At 35.0% G+C, this 15,991-nt stretch overlaps 2 protein-coding genes across 10 annotated transcripts; one reads left to right on the top strand and one right to left on the bottom strand.

Moving 5' to 3' along the window:
• Positions 1-2,065: 2,065 nt before the first annotated feature.
• LOC111376712 (probable prolyl 4-hydroxylase 3) lies at positions 2,066-5,393 on the top strand. 5 transcript variants are annotated; one of them, XR_002699527.1, is made up of 8 exons: positions 2,066-2,439; positions 2,607-2,697; positions 3,193-3,290; positions 3,434-3,531; positions 3,724-3,853; positions 3,971-4,163; positions 4,504-4,589; positions 5,121-5,393. XR_002699527.1 is itself a non-coding variant. In XM_022999690.1 (8 exons), the coding sequence occupies exons 1-7, from the start codon at positions 2,243-2,245 to the stop codon at positions 4,575-4,577; spliced, it is 876 nt and encodes a 291-aa protein (XP_022855458.1). In that variant the 5' UTR covers positions 2,066-2,242; the 3' UTR covers positions 4,578-4,589; positions 5,121-5,393. The 5 variants fall into 5 exon arrangements, 3 of the variants coding, with proteins under 3 accessions (XP_022855458.1, XP_022855457.1, XP_022855459.1); XM_022999690.1 differs by having other exon boundaries at positions 3,976-4,163; XR_002699526.1 differs by lacking the exon at positions 5,121-5,393 and having other exon boundaries at positions 4,504-4,993.
• Positions 5,394-9,636: 4,243 nt separating this feature from the next.
• On the bottom strand, positions 9,637-15,736 carry LOC111376711 (RNA pseudouridine synthase 2, chloroplastic). Of its 5 annotated transcripts, none has more exons than XM_022999686.1 (8): positions 15,332-15,735; positions 14,767-14,910; positions 13,417-13,677; positions 13,144-13,346; positions 11,733-11,811; positions 10,938-11,113; positions 10,753-10,855; positions 9,637-10,122 (listed from the first exon to the last, which is right to left on the bottom strand). In XM_022999686.1, exons 1-8 carry the CDS (start codon positions 15,677-15,679, stop codon positions 10,084-10,086), a joined length of 1,353 nt encoding a protein of 450 aa, XP_022855454.1. In that variant the 5' UTR covers positions 15,680-15,735; the 3' UTR covers positions 9,637-10,083. The 5 variants fall into 5 exon arrangements, 4 of the variants coding, with proteins under 4 accessions (XP_022855454.1, XP_022855453.1, XP_022855455.1 ...); XM_022999685.1 differs by lacking the exon at positions 9,637-10,122 and adding an exon at positions 10,129-10,668; XM_022999687.1 differs by lacking the exon at positions 9,637-10,122 and adding an exon at positions 10,129-10,668 and having other exon boundaries at positions 15,337-15,468.
• Positions 15,737-15,991: the final 255 nt, after the last annotated feature.

Genomic DNA, 15,991 nt, shown 5'->3' with positions numbered 1-15,991 from the left:
TTAGCTATGATTTTCACCGCATTCTGGCCACCATTGCCATCGGACCATAGTACCAATTTGAAGTCGTCTATACAACGCACCCAACAGTTGGCCCGGACTCCAGGTGAATTGGTTGGAACTTCTTTCCGAAATTTGCCAGTCGCACAACCAAAATTGCTGGCAGCTCCCTTTCGGACGACTCCCAACCCAAGCCCATGGTAGATTACCCTCATCATGACATATCAAACCATGGTCCCCAAACACCTACTCGATCACCCAATCAACATCTGAAGCCAAACATTTCGAACGTAGTCATCACACTGATTTCAAGCGAAATCTTGACAAATGTGGTGGACAGCACGATCGCGGACCACCATATTCAACACCCTTTCATCATGGTGAAGCTATTACAACTATGGGTCTTCAAGAAGTTTGCACGAAACATGCAATTGATTTTGAGATAATTCGAAGCATACGAGTTTAGATCCCCTTTCATTTGAGTAGTAATTGTATCAAATTTCTATCATAAGTGTTTGGAGTTAATCGCAACATGTTGTGTGAGCGATGGTGGTTTTGGCAACGTTAATGGTGGTGGTGGAGGAGGCGTAAGGAAGGGGCGGTGAAGAGGATTGAGAAGGAGTTTTTTTTTTTAAATATATATTTTAATAATTTATTTGGATTAATTTTGCACTTTTTAAAAAGTTTGGGTCTATAGTTGCAATTTTTTTCCTTTTTTTTAAAAAATTTAAATAGGAGGGTATATTGATTATTTTATGTTAAAAATTGGTGAAAAGAATGTCCAGCGCAAAGAAAGGTGAAATGTATGGGCAAAAATGTCAAAAAAATGAAAGACGTGTACGTTTTTCACAATAAACTTGAAAGGTATAGATATTTTGTGCCACTTACTTATTTTATAAATATTAACAGTAACAGTAGTGGTATTTGATTAATAAATTTTGGATCTGTTCGGTAGTGATTATAAAAATTGATTTTTTGATCCTTTCTCACATGTGAGTGAAGAAGTTGAAAATAATGGTTGAAATAATGAAATAACAATAAAAAAATTAATTTTTTTGATAAAAAATTGCTACCAAATAGGGGCTTAATTTACTAAACTTGGTGCAACAGTTTAAATTATAAATATATGATAACGGGTGATGAATAAGACCGAAATTTGTAAGTATAGTGATTTGAGCGTTTATAAACAGAGCCAAAAATAACCTAAGAAAAATTGTTTCAGCGTCAAAAAAAGCAAAAACTACAGGAAACGTGTAATAAGGGACTAGTAATTCTAACCAATTTAGGGCCTTTTGATGTAAAATTTGTTTAGAATAAATTGTGAAAAGTGATATTTTTGAAAAATATATGTTTAAAAAAATTGAAAAAAAAGGTACAAAATTATTTTATTGAAAACGTGTAATTAAAAATTGAGTTTGGGAGAAAATAAGTTTTGAAGAATACATATGCTAAACATGGTTTACTCTTATTAAAGAAAGTATTTCAATTAAACGGTTACCTTTCAATTAATTGTATGAATTATCGCATTTTAATGGGGAAATAGAAAAAAAAAACACTTTAAAAAAGAGTAATATTATTCGTAGTCACTCTACTGAGAATTACATTATTCTTTAAAAATGGAATAAAAACTGGTGGATAGTTCCAGCTTACCCAAAAAAATAAAAAAGATAAAAAAAATAAAAAAAAATCCAATCCGAAGAAATTAATCTCCTCAGAAATGATTTTCCTCTGCCCAAAAACTTTTAATAATTATACCCAAAAAGTATAAAATGAAAGAATAATATCATGTTTGGTTCAACAACAAAAGCTAATTAAAATTAAAATTAAAATCATTAATTTCACATTTTATGGAATTTATAACTTTTCAATCATATACTTTTAATCAACTTTTACCAAAATTTACTAAAAATTTAATTTATATTTAAATCAAACAAGATTAATTAGAAAATGTAATAAATTATATCCAAAAATATAAAAATAAAAATAACATTAATTAGATTGACAAAATTATCCCAGCAGGTATAAAACATAAAAATGACGTTAATTCAAATGACAAAATTATCTCAGCTTCCACCTCGAATACGTTGACACATTGAGGACGCTTCCGTCTTTTGATTTCAGCTCATCTTCCTTCTAAGTTGTATCGGCAACATACAAAATCTACTTGAAGCAATTCGAATCAAATTTTTCTTTAGCTAAAATCGAATTTTTCGAGGGTTTTGTCTTTGAATTTTTTCTTGATTTAATGGCGAAGGGGAGGAGTAATCGGCATCAAGGGAAGAGATCCTCTACGGTGACGTTGGTGCTATTTATGTTATTAATGGTTACAATTATTTTACTAATGCTATTGGCTCTCGGAATCCTCTCTCTACCTGCTGGCTACGATGATGAGTCGTCGAGTATCGGTGGTCGCATCAAATTCAAGCGCTTGAACTTAGACATGTAATTTTATCGTAATTACCGCACCGGACCACCTCCATTGGTTCTGGTGCCGTCCCGTTTGGTTCCATTCTTTTTAAGTTTGAGAAGAGATTTGTAAATTTAAATTATTTTATTTCACTATATAGTTTTTATTAAAAGATTTTTTTGTTTGTTTTTTTATATGGCAGAAGAGGAGGAGAGAGATTGGGAAAAAGAGGAGAGCAGTGGACTGAGATGCTGTCGTGGGAGCCTAGGGCTTTCATTTACCACAATTTCTTGGTCAGTTTTTGGTTAAGTTGCTTTGAAATATTATTTCTTTGATTATTGGTTGGGTGCTTTTTAAATATCTGGTGGAATATGGTAGTGAAAATTATTTATGGCAGATTCAAAATGCATTTGCTTTTCTGCTGATTATTGTGTGATTGCTGAATTATTTGTTATGGCTTTTTAGGACAGCAAAATGCAGGCGTGGAGTTAAGAACATAGCTTTCAAAATGTATTGCATTGTATTTTGCAAATGAGCAAAATATCAGTTTACTTTGAACAGAGTGCTTTGGTAAATCCGGTTTTGAATCTGTAATTTGATGGTGTCAAGCATAGCATAGTAATTTTAGTTATATAGGACTCCTTTTCAGAATGGACTATACAAGGTCCAATGGTAATACCACAATTTGCGACATGTAATTGGTTTCAGTTTTGTAAGAGATCAATCTCTGCATAAGTTATAGCTTCAAGTTGACTTGTAGCTGACTATTGAATCCATGTTTTTAACAGTCCAAGGAAGAATGCGTGCATCTGATAGATCTTGCCAAACCTCACATGGCAAAATCGGTAGTTGTTGACAGCAAGACAGGCAAGAGTAAAGATAGCAGGTTTGTTCTTCAGACTCTGTTCATTGCTTGTTTTTGCATGTCAGTAGATTTTTTCCTAAGAAATTCAAGTTTATTCTTTTAACTGCTGTCCTTCCTGTATCATTCTTGGCTTGGTTATTGACATTGGTGTCAACATGTTGCAGGGTTCGTACAAGTTCTGGAATGTTTTTAAGGAGGGGACAGGATAAAATCATCACTGATATTGAAAAAAGAATAGCAGATTACACATTCATACCTGCAGGTATGACTTAAGTACATCGATATGGAGTTATACTGCTTTGTATTGTAAAATTCTTTTCGTCCTCAGCTTCAACCTTGATGAAAGTGTGCATAGAGATCACGTGATATCTGAATGTTTTCTTTTATTGTCCTTGCTTATATTATTTCTTGTTATCCTAAGAATTGCCAGTCTAAGCTTGGGCTTAAATTACAGAGCACGGAGAAGGCCTACAAGTTCTGCACTATGAAGCTGGTCAAAAATATGAGCCTCACTATGACTACTTTCTTGATGAATTCAACACTAGAAATGGTGGTCAACGCATAGCTACTATTCTCATGTATTTGTAAGTGTTCAACTCTATTCATGACTTTGTTGACATTAAAAGTGGTAAAACTTTGTTAACCATGTACAAATAAGGTCAGTAAGGTTTTGTTTATGCTTTACTTTCCTTTGCAACTAGTGCAGGTCAGATGTTGAAGAAGGGGGTGAAACAGTCTTTCCTGCTGCTAAGGGAAATTTTAGCTCTGTCACAGGGTGGAATGAAATGTCAGAATGTGCTAAGAGAGGACTTGCAGTGAAACCAAAAATGGGCGATGCATTGCTTTTCTGGAGCATGCGGCCTGATGCTACTCTAGATCCTTCAAGTTTGCATGGTAAGTTTTTTTTTCCCCTATTCATTATTTTGTATTGCCTCCACCCCACCCTGCACACACTCAAAAAAAAAAAAAAAAAAAAGGAAAAGTAAATGAATAAGGGCAATTAAAAAAAATGCTAAGGTAGGTAACCTGTTGAAGGTTATGTTATGTAGGAAGTCATATATTAATACACTTCTTAAATTAAGAGAATATGGTCCCTATTTAATATCATTTTGGAACAAAAATGTGTCTTATCACCAAAAAATTGAGTTTGTTTGAGCTAGTAGCTACTTTGTAGTCATTTGACAGTATCTTACTTTTGAGTACCTAATCGTCACATCTTACACTTTGATGCCAGGTGGTTGCCCTGTCATCAGAGGGAACAAGTGGTCATCTACAAAGTGGATGCGTGTGGGTGAATACAGTGTCTAAACAATTTTTAAGGTAGCCCTGCTTAATCATCTGGTGTTCGTCTTTTCTTCTTTCCTTTTTTTTTGCATTCTCTTTAGCTCCTGCACCCCACGGAGAAAAGGAGACAAATGACATAATATTTACATAGGAGGGTGATTGCTAATGTTTACTCTTCCCCTCGTGTTATGGTCTTGGTCCCAAGACTTCTTTTCTCGAAATTTGAATCCAATGTAGCTGTTTCTATACAACAGACTATTATACATGTAAGGTAGAAATTTTAAGGCCTCTGAGGAAGTTCATAGTCTAGGTAAATATAATATTCTCATTGTTCTTTATCTCGGTAGCATAGTTAATAAACATGCCTTGGAACAAAGGTCTCCTGGGGTTCTTCAAAATGAATCAAATATTACATTTTAATGAAAAGTTTCCAAAACCAACTTTTGAAATTGCAGCAATTTTCAGTTAATTTCGTCACCAATGGTAGTAAAATGATTGCTGTCAAATAATTTTCAACTTGGATTTCATAATCAGAACTATCTTCTTTTTACCATAAAATCATGACAGGTAGGTTTAGCTGCCTGGGGAATACCTTGTAGCTTCCTTGAAGAAGTTTCGAATGCCAAAATATCAAGAAGCGTGTCAAATCAAAATAAAACCTGTGGTCCAGATCAAAAAGCCCAAAACTCAGTAAATGACCCTTATTTTGTTCTTTGCTGAACTGTTAATGTTTCTTTGCCTTTGTTTAAAATAAGTTCGCTGAACCTGCCTCGATTGCTCAGACAACTCTCTTTTCCTCGTGTATGTCACCTGAAGTACCCATCTGGTGCATTGGAATCATGCATTATTCTTGTGATTTTAAAACATTTTAAAAGTTGGATGCGCAATCTCATTGCATTTACCTAGTAACTGTTACGATAACTCCAACACATCGTGGAGATGTTGCGTTGAGCTTCTTACAGTTGTTAATTAATAATTGGCTCCCAAAAAAAATTCTTGCAGGAATCAAATAATAGGAGGATGATTTCTCAAGCAATACAGATACGATCCACAGATGATATGCTGATTTAAATTGATAGGCTTCTGCATCTTTCTGACTAGCGTTACAGTAAAAAGGGTTGCTTATTCAGCAGTAATAACAAAAGTTTTCTGTGGACAAATATATCTAAATCTTCATCAGTCATTAACCTAATTGATAGAATAGAGGAGAGTTTATAGCGAAGAAAATTAAGCATAGTTTTAGGGTCCGTTTGATTGCAAAGATGGAATTTGGGTAGAAAGAAAGCGAATTTTAGATAATTGAATTGTCTAGAAATTATTTTTCTCAGAATTGTCAATTTATTGTATTTGATTGGTATAATTTTTCACGTGGAAAATTTTGAAATAAGTTTTTTTTGGTGTTCGTTTGGCTTTGTTTTACATGAAAATTGTTAACTAAATGGATAAAATTTACTGGTATGGGGATAAAATTTATTTCCATTGTCCAAAAAAAAAAAAAAAGCCAAGAAAGTCATATTTTCTTGTGTTCGTTTGGTTTTGTTTTACATGGAAATCGTCAATTCAAGGGAAATATTTTTTTACAATAATTTTTAGAATTTGTTTCCATTTTGCAATATTTTTTTACAATAATTTCCATTGTTTTACATGGAAATTGTATTAAAATGATTCTCACCATTTTGGTGAGAATTCAAATTCATCAAAAAATTGGAATTTGGCTGAGGTGGCAACAAAGTGAGAAAATGAATTCTAGGGAAAATAAATGTTATCAAACAATGGAGAAGTGGAAGATGGAATTGAAAATTTTCATTTTCCATGAAATTCCAATGGCTATCAAACACTGCATTAGTTCTGCGTTTTCTTTTTCTTGATCTTTTAGCTAATTTTACTTGATTCTGTCATTCATAGGGTCCGAACGTAGAAACGTAATGGCTAAAATGTATGCTGGATTAGATTTGGCTTGATGGGATATTCTTATATTTATAATTCTCTCTCTCTCTCTCTCTCTTGTTTCATCTCTTCTGAAACTTGATTCGGTTTACTTCGTTTCTACGGGGATTTTCATGGTTTTTTTTTTTTTTTTTTAATTTTCTGGGTAGAAGTTGAAACCCGGGATAGCAATTATGCCATGCAATGGTTAATCTCCAAGCAAATCAAACAGGAAAATTAAATTGAACCTCAATATTTACTTTATGATTTGAACCTGGATAAGAGATTATTATGAAGTATTTGTTGATCTCAAAGGTGATGCAAGATTAAGATTTAATGACAATAATGAAATATTAAAGATCGCACCACGAAAACAAGATTAAAGTAAAATAGAAAAAGAAAAACTAAGCAGAAGAACGTCGAATTTTATTAAACCCGACAATATGGAGAGATTACAATTGAACGGCAAAAAAATTTCTATAAAACTGATACATGAGCCTTTAATTTATAGGTCACATCTATAACCCTAATAGAGTCCCAAAAGGTAACAAAGTATGTTACAATTAAGAAAAATCATGTAAAAAAAAAATATTCAAAACCCAAATTTTATTTCCTTAATTTTGGATTCAATTGATTTTCCAAATCTCATACATAATTTTGAAGAATCCAAAACCTAATTTTGAGACACCCTTAACAATCTCCACCTTGACTCAAAATTTCAGTTCAACGAATGAAATTCCAAAATTTCAAATCCATCTACATTGAAATGAATTGGCCAATCTCCTCAATGCAGTAACTAAGCCCCCGTTTGAGCCCCATTATTTCTCATTACATTAAATTAAATTTTTCTCTCTCCTACTTTTAACCATACAATAATCAATAAAATAATATTACACGTAAATAAAAAAAATTTCAACCACTCATTTTTCAAAAAAAAAAAATACTATTCATCTCATTATAATGCCAAATAATGGGGCTCAAACATACCCTAAAACTCTCAATCACCAAATCGTCATCCTCTGCACGACGTCCACAAGAGACACCATAATCGAAATTCCGGGTTCCCAAAATTTCACCGAAGAATTACTATTGACCAAACAGGGTCGAAGTACACCCTGTAGCAGAAACCATACCTAGTGCTTGATCAGAAGATCCTTTGTCAGAACTGTCACCTTCAATGATCCCAAAAGCATCAAGACATCAATAACACCACTTTACCTACGCTCTATGAGTCCACCCCTGACATTTGAACACAGTGCAACCGTTGAAATTGATGGCAAAGCGAAATCACTAATGTTTCCTTGAGCAATGTTCTGAACCGACCCAGAGCCCATCACAAGAGGTATTGTACCAAACTGAATATCCACCACGGTACTGAACTTGTCCAGGTGTCTCCTAACTGGTTTTGCGTTCCCCTACAAGATGTATGACTGAGACTTTTTCCGTCCCTCCAGTACAACCTGGACACCTTTTTGGACCTTCAAGACTCCACCTCCACCAAAGAATTTATACCCTTTTGCATCCAAGGTACTCAGCGATATGGGATTCTTTGTCAAGTTTGGAATATAGCGAACCTAATCAAGTGCCCTTACTGTCCCATCTTGTAGCCTTAATCTGACCCGACCAATTCCTGCAACCCGACAAGATTGGTTGTTTCACATGATAATTTCACATTGCTTCACCGTCTTATATGTCTGAACTAAAGCCCTATTAGGACCATATAATACGAACATGCAGAATCCACTCCCCAGGTTTGGAGTCCCCATCAAATACAGCCAACATTACACCTCTATCATCCGAAAAATTCTCAACAATGTTAGTCTAGTTATCTGATTGCCCTGCATGATTTGCATGTAAATCACCTTTACCTTACAACTCGTCGCAATCTTTCTTAATGTGTCATTTCCTCTTGTAGTAATAACAACACACATTGCTGTATCTCACCTTCGATCTACCCCTCCGTCGATTACCATGAATAACCAGAGCATCCCCACCCTAAGATGTAGGATCTCCAACCAATAGCTTCATCTTCTCCTTTGAGAACAGGGCGTCATATACATCTTCAATGGTTAACGTAGCACGACTATACAATATAGTATCACGAACCGACGAAAAAGAACTGGGTAGCGAACACAATAGGATCAATGCTAAATCCTCTTCATCATATTTTACCTCTAACGTCTCCAAATCTGCAACAATCTCTTTGAACATAGCAAGATGGTCCTGCAGTGACCCTCCTTCTGTCATGCGATGGGGATATAATTTCTGCTTTAGAGTTGATTTTCTCGTTAGACTCTTTGTCATACACAATTGCTCTAGCTTAAGCCACAAAGCAGTCGTCGTCTTCTTCTTCATGATATCCTGTAGAATATTATTGGATAAATGAAGATGAATCTGAGCTAGAGCCTTTCGATGCCTCCGTTACTTCTCCTCCATAGACAAATTTGCTAGCATCCTCTCAAAACTCAACAAAGCATCGTTAAGATCCATCTACGTCAACACAACTCTCATCTTCACTTGCTACAGCGAAAATCTTGTATTACAATCCAACAACAAAATTTCATACTTCAACGAATTCATCCTTGAAAAATCTCGACCAATTTACGAAGAACCTGCAACCCGTACTCTGATAACACTTGTTGATCCCAAAGGCGATACAAGATTGAAATTTAATGGTAATAATGAAATATTTAAGATCACATCACAAAAACAAAATTAAAGTAAAGTTAAAAAGAGAAACTAAACAAAAAAGTGATGAATTTTATTAAACCCGACAATATGAAGAGATTACAACTGAATAGCAAAAAAAATTTCTATAAAATTGACAAAAGAACCTTTAATTTATAGGCCACATCCATAATCTTAATAGAGTCCTAAAAGGTAAAAATTTAGGTTACAATTAAGAAAAATCACGTAAAAGGAAAAAAAAAATCGAAACCCAAATTTTATTTCATTAATTTTGGATTCAATTGATTTTTCAAATCTCATACGTAATCTTGAAGAATCCAAAACCTAATTTTGAGGCACACCCTTTACCACTATTGTCATCGTTTATACTTGACAGTGTTGAGCCTGTGAGACCAAACATCACTTCTAACAATTTTCTAATTTGAAGGACACAAGATCAATATCAGTATACGGTCGATCTACCAATTGGAAAAAAAAAGGAACTGTGTGAGCTTATTTATTATAGTAACAAAAAGAATTATATAAATACAAGGGCAGAAAAAATGATACAACAAATAGAGAATCAAATTTTGGTTCTCACTTGAAACCAATTTCAGTTCCAGAAACAGCATAAAACAGATGACATTTTCTCCTCAAAAGTACATTTGACCTTCCACGTATCAGTAATCCTTGCCATGGCACAAACTGAAAACCATGAAAATAGGTATGGTGATTGCAACTTATTTGTTTTACTGACACGGAAGCATACATTACGTAAAGCATATCCCGCCCCCACAAACATGATTGCAGTGTCATTGGCTCAGGAAAAAACAGTGTGTTTCGGTGCTTCACCTCCTCTCTATATGAAGAACCGTGTTTCAGGTGAACTTTCCAGCACCGTAAAAATAATTGTTCTATAACACTGCCAAGAGCTCAGTCAGACCATATTTTCTAAAACACTAGTTGGCCAAGTGACCTGTACATGTAGACAAACTGTCATAAAGATGATCAAATCATATGACAAGAAAAGTATGTCCACATCGGGCGAGAGACATAGAAGAAGAGAAAGGAATGGAATAGAGAAGGATAGGAGAAGAGAAAGGAGAGAAGGAAAATTTGTATAACTCAATAGTCAATGATTCTTTCTTTAGATTACGAGGAATATCTTGATAAAAACCAAATTGCCTGGCCAATAACTAATAATCTGTGCAAATATTGAAGCCCTTAGTTTCCCTTTTAAAGTGTAAACAACTTAAGGGAACTTTAATACATCATAAACATAGCGAAATATCAAAATCCATGTTAATTAAAACTAAATAAACAAATCTTTCTTAAATTACATCTTCGATTCCGCATCAGCATGAAGAGTACTAGGAGGTTAATTAAGAAAAGATTGTTACAACTGAAACGTAGTTCTCAACTTTGGATGCACGATGAAAGTTTGAAACTAACGTGGCATGTGCACTGGCATTTTGTCAAAGCACCAGAGATGGTAAGACCGTACCTTCACTGGCCTCGTATCCTTGTAAAACTTATTGATTTAAGGAGAATTTACTAATCCATATGCTTAATATAATCAAAACTGATGTGAAACTGAACAAGTTACCTTCTCTGCACGAATATCACGAAGCTGGCCCAAAATCTCAGTAAAATCAGCAGGTGGTATCTGTGAGAAATGTACGTTTTCACCTGTGTTTGGATGTTGAAACCTGAAAACAAAAAACACTGAAATTATATCGTATCGTGGAATGTCTATCAAGCGTAAACAGAAAGTAGCAGGAGTAGCCCTACCCAAGACTTAAAGCATGGAGGCAAGGTCTTTCAATTCTAGCAACGAGTTCCACAAATAGCCCGCGAAAACTAGATGGATTCCTTGACTGAAGCAATGAAAGGGCCATGCTCTTAGTTCCTCCATAAACCTCGTCTCCCAAGAGTGGCACACCAAGATACTTTGCATGGGCACGAATCTAATTCAAAACAGCAATTGAGGTCGTCAGATACCATGTATGTAGTGGCAACATAATGCAGAAAACTGCAACACGTTGTGTGTTAAATCCAAAAGTGTTCTCCCTTTAAATTAAAGAGATTATCCACAAGTTCACCAGTTCAGCAATATTCTCGTGTCTACACTGGAAAAATTAAGTTAACAAGCATGGCTCCCTTACTGTAACTAAAGTCATCTGCGTGCACATCAACATAAAAAAAATATTGAAGAAAACCTTCTTAGAAGTTGGATGAATCTAGACACTGAATTCAAGATGCAACCCAACAGACTAAGGTCTATGGTACACATTCAGCAGGACACTTACAATGCTTAAATAGTTAAAGAACGCAAGTTAAAATGGTTTATAGAGGCTTTTCAGCATAAATTCTAAGCTTTGAGACCTCTATTCATTAAATAGAATGGTTTACTAATAAACAATGACCACCAAATACATTCAGCAGGACACTTAAAATGCTTAAATAGTTAAAGAACGCAAGTTAAAATGGTTTATAGAGGCTTTTCAGCATAAATTCTAAGCTTTGAGACCTCTATTCATTAAATAGAATGGTTTACTAACAAACAATGACCACCAAATACCATACCTGATGAGTGCGTCCAGTTTCTAGCCTCCATTCCACCAATGCACAACCACCACAAGCAAGTATTTCAATTACTTGGTACCTGATTACCATGCAACTGACTTAGTAAATAATTGAGGTGCTGATATAGTTATGCAGTAAGATGTCAACAACCAGCAAAATAATGTGATTCGCAAGAAGGCTTGGTAAAAAGGAGGGCGGAAAACAGGAAGTTGACTAAAAATAGCACGAGTTTGCAGAAAAGTACGTCATTCAACTCCAAGACAAAAAGAATCAGTTGAACAATATTATATAGACCAAAAGAATGATCTTCAAGTCAAGAAGCTAATAGAAAAGCAAGTACATTGAGTGTGACAGCAAAAAGCAATGACCTAATCAAATTCAACAAGTTGCAAGATGCTGCTCAATGCTCATAACTTCATCAATTTTGAAAGACACTAATGATTGCCACCACTTTGCCCAAAAGCTATAATTCATGGCACAAATGTAATCCATCCCATTTCAACCAGAATCAAGAATCCACTCAAAACTCACTCTGTCAGCCACCCATGTTTTGAGTATGCTCTAGCATATCTACCCACACCACAAGAATACTCCATCATCGACTCGAACACTGAAGCATCCAACTTTAAGACCAATTGATGTAGACAAAAGCATAAAACGATAAACGAATGAGCATGCAATCAAAGCCTCGTTGGTTCCAATTAAATATCGCTTATATCACCTTCTAGTATTTGTTGATTTCTAAAAACACCAGAAAACTAGGCATTAAAACATCGTTGAATCATGCACGAAAACCTTCTAGTATCAAACATGGACCTCCAACTCTAGTACCAACTGATGTAGTGTACTGCCACCAGTTTGCCCAAAAGCTATAGCTTATGGCACAAATACAATCTACCCTATTAACCCAAAATCAAGTCCGAGAATCCACCCAAGCACAATCCTTGGGGCTTTCAAGCATGCTCTTGGATTAAATACTTTCCCCCTTCTCTTGGGCAAAAAAATCCTACTATTGAAAAATCCATGTCCTAATTTGGAGCTCCGAAAGGGTTATCTTCGAAGCACTTGGTGAGATCTAGTGCTTGAGATATTGTTGGTAAAACCAGTGGCTTCGAATTTGGTCTGCACAGATTAAAGGAAGAAACTGCCTTATTGATTAAATGTATATTCTATTAGACACAGAAATGTCCTTTCGGTTGTATGATCGTGAAACAACAAAAGAAAAGAGTCATTGTACAATTAAGATTTACAAACTCATTATCATAATTTTATTTCATGGCAATAAGAAGATTTCAATAAATAAAAAGTAGTGTCCGTAATAAAATTGGAATTATTAGAAGCATGGAAACAGCAAATTTCAAACATCTTTGTGAAATAATAAAGAAGGAAAGTATAGAGGATCTTATATCACCTACTAGCAGCATAACGGGCCTTTTGACGGGTATTCAATCCAGGAGCAGCAATCATACGAAGCCGATTATTCAAATCACGACCTATTGGGATTTCAATACGTCCGCATGTTGGCGAAGGCACTCCACAAGTAACACTTACATAGACTCTCTTTATTGTGTGTTTCTTGAATTGTTCAGCTAAATGGGCATGAGAATTTTCATCCTGTCCACAAAGAAAGCATATAAGAATGAACCGAAATTTACCAATTTCACAAATTGAAAGTGGGGATCACCTTCGCAACCACAAGCAACCCACTGGTGCCTTTATCTAATCTATGCACGATTCCAGGACGAACAGATGCCTCATATAGGCCAGAACTTATACCTCCATTGTAATCTTGGTCTGAGGACAAGGCACAGAACTCATCATCTGAAGCATCATCAGCATCATGGAGTACTTCTGGATTGGAAAATGATACGGTAGAAAGCCTACAATGATGAAGAATGCCATTTACAAGTGTACCAGTAGCATTGCCTGGTGCAGGATGAACAACCTATACCACAAGATAAAACTTCTTTTGAGACTGTCAACAACAAAGGTTAAGTACAAGCAATAACCGCCTGAACAGATTATTGTATATTCCTACGACCACGTCTTCCCATGAGCTTTATTCTATTTCTTTTATAGATGGGGGTTCGAGAAAAAAAAATAAAAACTTGCGAATATGTATACCAAACCATGTAAATGAAAACACACAATTCAGCATGCTGAGATACTTCGAAAACAAGTCAAGAAATCATTGTAACAACACAAAAAATAATAATAATAATTTAAATATCATGAAGTAATACAGCCTTTGCAAATGTTAGTCATACTTTATACATAACTGACAAACATTTATTGCATTCGACTGTATCCTTGCCTAAGAAGCAGAGAAATTTTTCAGTCTATGAAAATATATCCTATCCAACTAGAAATTGTACAAGCATCTGGAAATCCAGTGTCAAAACGCAACAAAAGTAACCCTAACAAGCTTTGTTAATTTGTTTCCGTGTACATGTCAAGCAAACGGCAACTCGTGCTAATGAGCTTCATAGCAACATAGTTAATTTGAATTGTCATGGAATATTTAGCTTGCACAATTGCTTATGACATTTAAAGTTTCAAGGAACTGCAATGATCAATTTATTTAAATCTCTTTACATGACTTAAAAATGACGATTAATCATTTGTCACCTGACTCGATATATAAAAACATATTGAATGCAAAATCCTATGTATTGTCAAGTGAGGACACGAATAATCTGAAGGATTCTGTTACACTATTAGCTTCTACTCCTATCAACCTGAAACAAATTATATTCAAGCGACTTCCTGGCATGCAACTCGTATACAGCTAAATCATAAATGCCAGGGACATTGCAAATCAGTTGATCATCTTGCATCTCAATCATGTGAATACTATTATAATACTGCCATCATTATGCATAATCAATCATGTATTCTGCAAAGTTTTTCTCAAAATTAAAACTATTTTTACCAGAAAATTAAATATAATCGAACTGACTGAGCAAAATGTAGAATATTCAGTAGAAGGCTAAAAGGGCTAGACTGAAAGGAGAAATGACCTTAGGGGGCTAACCATGTGAGCAGGCTTGTTGACAACAAGCAGATGGTCGTCTTCATATACTATATCCAATGGAATATCTTCTGCTTCAGCCCTCAAAGGCTGCAACTGCTCTATCGTGCAATTCACCATGTCCCCCTCCCTCACCACGTGTGAAACCTACAGAACAGAATTCATTACCACTAATTAAACCTGCAGCATTCACGGGTCCCTCGTTCAACTGTAGGAGACAGGGTCGACAAGCACCATCCGTACATGTATTTTTTACCTTTCTTCAGAAACCCAACCAAAATGTAAAACCTTAAACAATTTAAAAGAGAGAAACCCAACTTAAGCACATCTTATAATACTCAAGTATAACACCTTACCCTTCCCTGAAAACATACCAAAAATTTTAAAAAAGAAATTTAACTTGAACCAATCGAGACTAAAGAAAAAAATTAAAATGCTCGAAGAACAGCTCCAAGTAATATTCTAGAGCCTTCCCTCTAAAAACATTTTTTCCTTAATTTAAAAAAACCCAGCAATAGAATCAAATTTTTATCTTCAAAACAGTAAAAACGGAGGAAAAATAAGTCACCTTACTGATGACACGGCCATTCACAGATACGAGGCCCGAGCGAATGCTGGACTGAACTCTAGCTCTGCTAACACCACTAATTCGTGAAGATATCCAAGAATCCAGTCTCAGCTTGCCGGAATCCAATCCCACGGTTTCCTCAAGTTTAATGCCGGAAAAATTATTCACTCGGCAGGAAAGCTCTTGAGAGTCATCAGAATCTAGGTTTCCGGCTGAAGTTGAGTTGGGAGAAGAACAAAAAGCTCTTATGATGCGATGCACACGCGATAAATGGCTATTTCTTGGGTTTATGCCAAGGGCTTTAGCAGAGGGAGTCGAGGTCCAAGAGAGTGCATTGAGGGAGAGCATTTCTTGGATTTGTCTATTGGCCGATTGGCAAATCTCATTCCTCCACCAATATTTTTAAACCAAGAATGAAATACAATGGCTTATTACCATAAAATGTACCCATGTTTGATGTTTAGTGTACAAAACATCTTCACATTTCATATTTTTGCATTTTCATTCCTATTTTTACGTTTCATTGTGAAAAACATCATTTTCAAATGACGAAAATATTCTCTTATTTAAATAAAACAAAAAAAATAAAGAACTAATTGCAATCATACTCCCAAAAAATTTTAAGAAGTGCAAATGACTCTCAAATAAATTATTAAAAAT

Source organism: Olea europaea, unplaced genomic scaffold (assembly GCF_002742605.1).
Source record: "Olea europaea var. sylvestris unplaced genomic scaffold, O_europaea_v1 scaffold1553, whole genome shotgun sequence".
Taxonomy (NCBI): Eukaryota; Viridiplantae; Streptophyta; class Magnoliopsida; order Lamiales; family Oleaceae; genus Olea; species Olea europaea.
This window is presented reverse-complemented; position numbering and strand designations above follow the sequence as displayed.

Excerpts from the sequence above, each read along its gene's own strand:
- LOC111376712 (XM_022999690.1), top strand. The coding sequence starts at position 2,243 with ATGGCGAAGGGGAGGAGTAATCGGCATCAAGGGAAGAGATCCTCTACG. Across the intron at positions 2,440-2,606 it reads AAGCGCTTGAACTTAGACAT|AAGAGGAGGAGAGAGATTGG; the intron begins GTAATTTTATCG and ends TTTATATGGCAG. Across the intron at positions 4,164-4,503 it reads AGATCCTTCAAGTTTGCATG|GTGGTTGCCCTGTCATCAGA; the intron begins GTAAGTTTTTTT and ends CTTTGATGCCAG.
- LOC111376711 (XM_022999685.1), bottom strand. The coding sequence starts at position 15,679 with ATGCTCTCCCTCAATGCACTCTCTTGGACCTCGACTCCCTCTGCTAAA. Across the intron at positions 13,347-13,416 it reads GGTTGCTTGTGGTTGCGAAG|GATGAAAATTCTCATGCCCA; the intron begins GTGATCCCCACT and ends CTTTGTGGACAG. Across the intron at positions 10,669-10,752 it reads GTGATATTCGTGCAGAGAAG|GATACGAGGCCAGTGAAGGT; the intron begins GTAACTTGTTCA and ends AAGTTTTACAAG.